The sequence below is a fragment of the Hippocampus comes genome, unplaced genomic scaffold (assembly GCF_001891065.2).
Source record: "Hippocampus comes isolate QL1 unplaced genomic scaffold, H_comes_QL1_v1.1 scaffold111, whole genome shotgun sequence".
Classification (NCBI taxonomy): domain Eukaryota; kingdom Metazoa; phylum Chordata; class Actinopteri; order Syngnathiformes; family Syngnathidae; genus Hippocampus; species Hippocampus comes.
In genome coordinates this window covers 3,698,043-3,706,506 of record NW_017805698.1, presented here as the reverse complement: position 1 = coordinate 3,706,506, position 8,464 = coordinate 3,698,043, and the positions used below count along the sequence as shown (strand labels likewise).

The following is an 8,464-nucleotide window of genomic DNA, read 5'->3' as shown; positions in this document are numbered from 1 at the left end:
CACACACACCCACCCACACACACACACACACACACACACACACACACACACACACACACACACACACACACACACACACACACAGTAGTGATGTAAGGCACACATCTATCACACTGTTTATTTCGAGCACGGGTGGTGTGTCATTGGGGCAGCACACACACAGAAAAAAAAAGTTGATTGTTTTAATTTAATGCTCAGTTCCTGACATATGGGAAATGACTGGTACCGGTTATATACATATACGTGAACTATAATTCAGTTATGTCAGTTATGAAAATATGACAATTTTTTTCGGTCTTTTTTTCCCCCCACTCAAGTCTGCAGCAGAGTCAACTGCTCAAGTAAACATCAAAATGCATCTACTTCCATATAACTTGAGTAAATGTGTCATTTAGAAAGATACCAGTTTTTTTCTATCAAGGTGCGGCTTGAAACCGTAAGTGTATATTACGTATATTAAGTGATATTACGTACGTACCAAATGTTTTAGCGCAGCAAGCAACAATTTTCTTCCCGAGGCTTTCTGAAAATCTCCGACAATCCACATGGTCACAGCGCTCATCCCGTCCTCATCTGATGGAAAAGAGAAATATTTCAACAATGATAACTGCATTTAAACTAAATAAATAATGAAGACAACAGCTACAGATTGTTTTGATTTCAATTGTAGACTTCAATTGTAGACTCGTTACATTTGTATTTACTCTTTGAGGTGACCTAATAATTAGAATATTCCTATGGTTGCCTTAGAAATATGAAATAACTAACAAAGGATATACAAATGTTAAATTATAGAAGATACTGTATGCTGGTGAAACCGTGGATAAAAAGTCTTCTCACCATTTTTAGTCAGGTATTTCATTCTATTAGCCATCACAGCAGTCTTGTCTCTGGAGTCCAGAAATGAAAACATAGTTGCATCCTCCCAGTCACTGACAACTGTGTAATAAAATAAAAATGATTTTTAAAAAAAGTAATAATTGTACGCTTTTTGAGCAGGTGAAGTCACCTGGAGAGGAAGTGAAGTCCAGGTACTTCCGATCTGTACTTAGAATAAATGGATTCATTCTGGGTACCACGTTGGCTTGCTCCATTAGGTAATCCATCACATTTGTTCCCTCAGTCAAGTGACCCTGCAAACAAGAGTTGACTTATTGCACCATACTATTTAACCATACATATTTAACCACAACACTGTGATAAATTTCAGGCAGTAACTTTCCTGATTTTTGCGGGACACATGCCTGGAGTTAAATTGATTCCTTTTATTTCATTTATTTTGTCATTATGATCTGTGTGAAGGCAACTCACTAAGAGTCCCATTCCTCCTACTTTTCTACAGTGGCCATGAAAATACAGTGAGCCTCAGTATGTTGTCACACGGCACAATAGAGCAATGTTATCAACGACTAATAAAACATTTTTTTGACTTGCTGGTTATATATTAATGGCCTAGAAGTGTGTTTCAGACCAATACTGCCTGCACATCGGCTAGTGACACAAATTCAATTTACATCTGATCATCGTGGTAGGGAACAGAGCTCGTAAACCAAAGACCTCCATATGCATTAACTGCCCTTAGAACAATGCATCAGTGTTTTGATTGATTTTTGTAAATTTATACAGACCTCCGCTGGGAGGCTGACCATACAGTGGAGTCATACCATGAAAACAGCTTTCTGGAAGGCAGTAGTGGAGTCCATTATGTGCTGCAGGATGATGCTCTCCAGCTCAGCCGGCTCCATCTCATCTGGGCTCAGGGGGACGCCGTTAAATAATGCCAGCGGAAGGGCACCCAGGCCACTCTTTTTGTAAAAAAGGGTGCCATCCTGGGGCACATAAAAAACTGATTGCAATACTTTTCACGACTAATTTGTGACTATAAAGGCAAATATGAAGGGACCGTTTATGTTCTTACCGTTCTTCTGCCATCATACTCCGATTTGGCACCAAGGATCCTTTCAGTGTTGGCTTTCGGGAATTTGCTTTTCAGGAAAGCAATGATTGTGTCAGCCGTCAACGTTTCCCCTTCATTGACTCTGTTGTACAACTGCATTGGAGTGACAGGTGAGATGAGATTGAACTGTGTACTCACATCGCCGCCCCAGTCAACAATTTCCCACAACTATTTGAAGGAGCTACTATCACAGGAAGGACCACCAACTCCCACAACACAACGGACACTATCACAAGGGATGCAAGGAAACAACTGAGTATGATAAGTACTGGAAAGTACTTACCGGTCGGTAAGTTATTCATTAAGAACTGCAGAGTGAAAAACAGAGATGTATATTTGCGACACACTTACTGAGGCCATGGATATCAGGGCCTGGGATAAATCATACTCGTCTGCGATGTAATTCACGAGTCGGTAAAAGCCAACCCCCGCATTCGAGAAGCCATCAATCTCATCTTTGGTGTTGACAACAAACACATATCCAATTCTGGCCAAAGTGAGCAAAACAAGTATTCAATTTGCAGATGAAATGAGAAACAGAGCTATGGTGAGGATTATAAATGCCCAAAGTGGAGCATAAAACAGCAGCAGATGCTCCCACCTCAAGGGGATCTTGTGTTTGTAGAAGAGCCCGGCAAGTTTCACGAGCTCGACACTTTTCTCCTCTTCCGGATCGAGGAACAGAACCTACAAAAAGTTCCGAAAGGGTTGGGAAATGGTGTGTGTTTGTGTGAAATTACATAGAAAGCTACACGTTTTTCGGTCGTTCTCTGTATAGGAATAAGTTCACACTATAATTACCGGTACACTAAGTAGTATACATCCATCCAACGATTTTCCTATTCACTTATATTCACAAGGGACTTAAGAAGTCCTTCTCTAAGACGCGTACATGGTTGATGGTCAATCAAATTTACTCTTGACAATGAAGAAGTTCCAATAAGGTTTATGTAACACAAGTCAGTATAATGTGATCAACTTTGCGACCTTACCAGGTTGAAGAAATTCCGTCTGATCTGTCGGATGACTCCTGGGAAGGTTGTTCTCAGCAGCTCCTCGACACCTGCTGGCCAGCTGCTGTACATTGGGTCATTCTCAATGTCATTCATCCACTGAGGAATACAAAACCAAACAAAACAAAAAAAACATTAAATAAAGTCATTACTCTACTCTGTCTTGCTTGTTAACTAAGAAGTGCAGCCGAAGCAAAACGGAGCAGAAGTGCTTGGGGTCTGCATCTGAGACTTGTGAAATCTAGCCAATATCACAGCCTCAATCTTGTCCTCTCTGTGCACACTTTACACAGCATAAGGTGAAACCTCAAATACTGTACAGGTATGCCACCTAGGTCCAAAGTTTGCAAACAGAATTTCGGGAAAAATACACCTTTAAATAACAACATGGGTGCGACTAATGACAGACATGGCAACCCAGCATATCACACAAGGTTTCACCTTTTTTTTCTGATGTTAACTAGCAAAGGATGCCAGTAATGTCAAAGAGGGAATTGGTCAACATGACCATAGTACAGGAAACTACAACACTGCACAGTACAAAATATTTTACCCCACAGTTACTGGCTTCTTTTTACACTTGTAAAGTTGATTAGAAAGCAGGATGCATGACGTTGACTTTCCCTGAGCAAACTGCCCTTGCCACTCTCTTAAACCTCGCGCCTCCATCAAACGCCATCAGAAGGATGAAGAATTTTTTAATGCAGTTGGTTAAATTTGGACATGCTGTGCGCATCCCGAAATGAAAGGCTTCCAAGATTCTAATTTAAAACGATTTCTTGGCAGATGATTGATTCCCTATTGTTACCCGCGGTGTAGTCCAGGAGTGGTGAGTCACCACAACGCACCATTATAGCTGGATGTCTGATATCTAAGGCATAGCTGTCAGCCACATGGTTCACAGGCAATCGAAGCAGCGTGTACTGATGCTCTCCTTTTACACCGAGGTTGTGAAGACCTTCCAAGACCCTGGCCTCTCCTCTAAGGATCTCCAAAAGGCTATCAAAGAAAGATGACAAGGAAAGAGTTTTAAATGACAACAGAGTTGTGATCATGTGGCAACAGGAGCACGGAGGCAAGGGATTGAGGCTTACAGTGAGAGGGAGGGGGGAATAAGTATTGACCACTGGTGATATCTGGTTGGAATCCTACCTGAAAGGGTCGTGAAGATCTAGATCAATATGAAGACCATTTATGAAGAGCTCCCCGTCTCCTGGCTGAACACCAATGGTCTCACTAAGATGCTTAAAGGAACAAACAAAAAGAGTTGGTTGAAACCCAGAATGTTTTTTTTTCCCCCCCCATCTTTTTTTTTCTCAGAAAGACAAGCTACATTAAAGTCCGCACATAAAAGGACAAGAGTGTGAAAAAAATGCTGATGAGGTCTCGGCAGTTATTTCAGATACAGATCAGAGACTCATCATCTAACCTGTGAAGCGCTATCAAATCAAAGAGGTTTTTTTTTTTTTTTTTTTTTTTTTTTTTTTGCAATGTCGTGTTTGGACACCGCTTACGATAACGTACCTTTTGGTTCTCTTCAATTTCTTTTCTCATCTCACTCTTTACAGCCACTCTTGTCAGTGATCTGCGGGAATTGTAAAGCGGTACAGTAAAACATACGCTTACCATCAGCCTTTATCACACCCACCAAAGTGACAGTTTTAATCGCTGAAAAACCTACGCGCCCTCCATAAGATAAATCTGTACGTAAATCCCCTGGAAACAAACAACTATTACACATCACTTTTGCTGTTATTTTTTCTTTTCTTTCTTTTTTTTTCAACTAGAAGAATAAATATGAGCAGCCATTTGATTTTGCAGATTATAGGGTTTAGCAATATGTTGACCGAATTATCGTGAAACATCCAAAATTGAAAACAATCTTATCAATAACGTTGGTTCCATGTTGTTTCAATTTCAGTTTTTACCCCCAAAACATACTGTATAATGTCGTTAACATAAAAAAATGTATTTACTCTCTGGCCCATTTTTCGGTACGAGGCTTAACTGTCAATATCAGAAGAAAGATATATGAACCAATGTATTTAAAACTAAAATAGAGCAAACTACTCATCATTTGAGGACCCCTGACTGAGATGTAAATAATATGAATTCAAATTTGACATCATTTCAACATTATTGAAGGATGCAGTGAGAATGCACCGTTTGCAATGATCATGCTTTTAGCTACATGCTACTGTTAGCATTTGCTTAGTAGGCAGTCCCTTTCCCATGTTGAAATAAGTTTAAATTTAAAGTTAAGATTCTGTATCACAATTTTCTTCTTCACCATCATTATTAGCCTTTTGTGGTGACATCATTTTTTTTCTTGTAAAAAGACAGCAAAATCAGTTCAATGTTTTAGACATTTTTTTTCCACAAGCTATTGGTTGAATTTCAAAATGTTTCACTTTTGGGGCATTGTATTGCATTTAAAAATACTACAATGCTGGCAATTTTTTCTTCCATAAATAATACTTTTTAAAAATACTTGAAGGTTTTGTAAATAAAAAAGTATGTGTTGTAAATGAAGAGAGAGCAATCCCACTTGGGCACAAGAAACATGAAATTGGATCAAATATGTTATCACTCCTCACCCAGTGATGTATTTTCTAACCTTGCCTTGTTTGGAAAATTTTGACTGAGGTCTCGCATGAGCTTCAAGGCGCCAAACTTTGGCACGGACAGGACTCTAGCAGCTGCTTGAAAGCTGAGGTCTACATAGATCAAATAATTAAATCAGAGCAATACATTACAGCTAATAACATTTTTTTTAAAGGAGATACTGGTTGAAAACTGCAAAGATGAAGAACATATTCATATAGCGGTTAATGAATGGCCAAGACTATGTTGCTACCTTGTAGCTCCCACACTTTGAGAGGGGCCAGTTCATTGGTACTGTCCAGTAGATGCTTGCGAAGCTCACCAAGTTGCTCCTGGAGTTCAGGATGAGATTTCCTTGACAGATAGAAAAGAAACCTCACAATATTGCGACGTTAACATCAACATTACAATTAGCACAGTTTTAATGATATCCCATCGAAGAGTTTCATGAAAATTTCAGAAGCTTTTAAGTGACGCAGCGGGCAATTATTCAAACCCATGCGTGTGTTTTTTTTTTTTTAATAAACTTAGGCACATCCAAATGTTGCAATTCTCAATGTATAGTTGATCAAATGCAACTGTAGACAGCGTACAGAGAAGACGTTGCCTCTGTAAACCCGCAGTTCATGGTGGAGTTCGATAAAATGCTGCTGTCTGAGCACAATAAGAAATATTTGTCCAATGACAACAAAACGAGAATTATGAAGACATAATTTTTCAAATGGTTCTTGAGGATAGCGGTTGATTGAATTGGCTTCATCTAGTGTCTGGGTACCAAATAAAGTGGGTGGTTTTTGTACATAAACAAAAGATGCTCCTTACTTCAATGTTCCAAAATAGAATCCTTGGACTTCGTCGTTATCTTCTTCCTCTGCCTTTATGATTGTCTTTGCATCTACAAAGAAATACAAGATGTCATATTGTCAAAGACACAAAAGGTTCAACAAAAAGGACTTGATCAACTGCAGACTAACCTTTGACTTGGGTATCGTCCACTGCCTTATACTCTGTGCTTTTGATTGCTAACTCCACGCCGTAGCCTGATAAAAGCATCTTCTGTTGCTTTGGAGTCTGTTTAAAGGATTACACGTGATAATGATGGAAGCATATACATTACTACTTATGTGCCGGCCATGCAAATGAAGGATTATACAGACTTCTCTATTCACGATGCCACAGTGGTCGAGTGGTATATAAACTATAAAGCACTATCCCAAGTAACATACAAATTAATGGACAAGTCATGAAATTATCTGAGTTTTACTAAGACATCTGTATACTATAAACCTCGATCATGTATTGTTTTAAGGTGAGCATAGACCACAGGTGTCAAACTCCGGTCCTGGAGAGCCACTATCATGCATGTTTTTTGAAGTTTCCCTCCTCCAACACGCCTGGTTCAAATAATCAGCTCATCAGCAAGCTCTACAGGAGCCTGATAACGATCGTGATCATTTGAGTTTGACACTCATGGCAGAGACAATAAGGTTTAGTTTTGCTGAAAGCAAATAAGACTGATTAATGAAAAGTGGCCATATGAACTATTTGTATCTGAATTATGCTGCTAGGAATACAAAAGAATTCGCTCATTAAATGATGAGCTTTGTAGAAATGACACCAACAAAACATTTAAAAAAAATGAAGTATACCTGACATTCTTGAAAGCGTGACAGAGAAAAATCTAACATGTATTTGGTGGATCCCAGGAGATGGCAGCTAGTCCAAGTGTGCCGAGCCAAAGTGCAAACTCTGCACTTTGGTGCAGGTGAATGATGCTCCAGTCCAATCAAGCAAACCATAACGCTCGACCGATCAGCCTTTCTGAATAAGTCACAACCCTTTCAAGCCTGGCCTTAATAAACGGTTGACCACATCTGAATGGGTGTGACCTCTTGGATGCATCTAAAGTATTAGTTTGCTGTAATCTCGAAAGCAATTTCAAACCCCTTCAGTCAGGCAATGCTCAAAAACGATTTCTCCACTGGGAACATGAAATATATATCCATCCAGTACACAGTTACCTTGACACCGGTGTCAGATTTGCAGCCTTGCACCATTAAAAGACCCACTGTACACCTCAACCCTTGGCGTTTCCTGAGCGAGACTGAAAGAAATGTTCCTTTTTGTTGTTATTTTCTTTTTCGATGGGAACGACACAAGGCCAATACGGGTCCAAACAAATGGCTAAACCAATGTAAACAGCTGAGAAGGAGTGGTTCAACAGTTCACAGTCACATTATTAACCTTACTCGTTTAACAGAAAAACACTTTTTTCTTTTCCTTAACACTTTCCGTCAAAGCTTGGTATGGATGCGCTGGTCGGAACAATGAGAAACAAGGAGTGAGAAAAGGAAAATGTATTGGCCTCCTCCTGAATAGACGCCATACCCCAATTATTGTCAAGCGTGTCGGCCACTCAAAAAATAAAATAAAAACACCACACCTCAAATAAACAACCACCTCTTAGAAAATGAATACGTGGCATTATGTAATTACCTACATGACTGATACCACAATGTTTATTGACATCTTTAGTATAACACATGGCAACAGTCAAGGAGACTTGGCATCTGTGAAGCTGAAATGCTGCTTATTACCGGCATGGTCAACCACATGAAAAAAATAAATCGGTGGTGCCACTAGTTAATTACCTTTCTGACCCTTACCAACATGTGTCACATAAACATCTTAACCATCAGAGGTGGGCATTCCCTCAGTACTAACGAAAGGTCCATCAGTCCGTCTCTGATGGAAGCCCATTTTGTTGACCGATGACGAAAAATGTAAAAAATGACTCAGCAATGACAGAAGAGGGTTTTCGTCCGTCAGCGTAATCGTCACTAACCGGGTGAAGTACCAAAGGACGTCTCGGGCCGTCACTGGCTGCATT

The 8,464-nt window shown here is 39.7% G+C and overlaps 1 protein-coding gene across 2 annotated transcripts in view; it reads right to left on the bottom strand.

Annotated features, from left to right (window-relative positions):
* The window catches only part of uggt2 (UDP-glucose glycoprotein glucosyltransferase 2), a 38,890-nt gene that overhangs the window by 26,651 nt on the left and 3,775 nt on the right, over positions 1-8,464 (bottom strand). For both annotated transcript variants that reach the window (XM_019882506.1, XM_019882505.1), the window contains exons 6-20: positions 6,549-6,645; positions 6,397-6,469; positions 5,828-5,928; positions 5,588-5,687; positions 4,495-4,555; positions 4,123-4,214; positions 3,819-3,969; positions 2,950-3,069; positions 2,559-2,644; positions 2,309-2,444; positions 1,919-2,050; positions 1,665-1,829; positions 1,010-1,133; positions 841-939; positions 479-573 (exon numbers count right to left, since the gene is read on the bottom strand). In XM_019882506.1, coding sequence (XP_019738065.1) covers positions 479-573; positions 841-939; positions 1,010-1,133; positions 1,665-1,829; positions 1,919-2,050; positions 2,309-2,444; positions 2,559-2,644; positions 2,950-3,069; positions 3,819-3,969; positions 4,123-4,214; positions 4,495-4,555; positions 5,588-5,687; positions 5,828-5,928; positions 6,397-6,469; positions 6,549-6,645 — 1,632 coding nt within the window. The remainder of the gene's footprint in view (positions 1-478; positions 574-840; positions 940-1,009; positions 1,134-1,664; positions 1,830-1,918; positions 2,051-2,308; positions 2,445-2,558; positions 2,645-2,949; positions 3,070-3,818; positions 3,970-4,122; positions 4,215-4,494; positions 4,556-5,587; positions 5,688-5,827; positions 5,929-6,396; positions 6,470-6,548; positions 6,646-8,464) is intronic.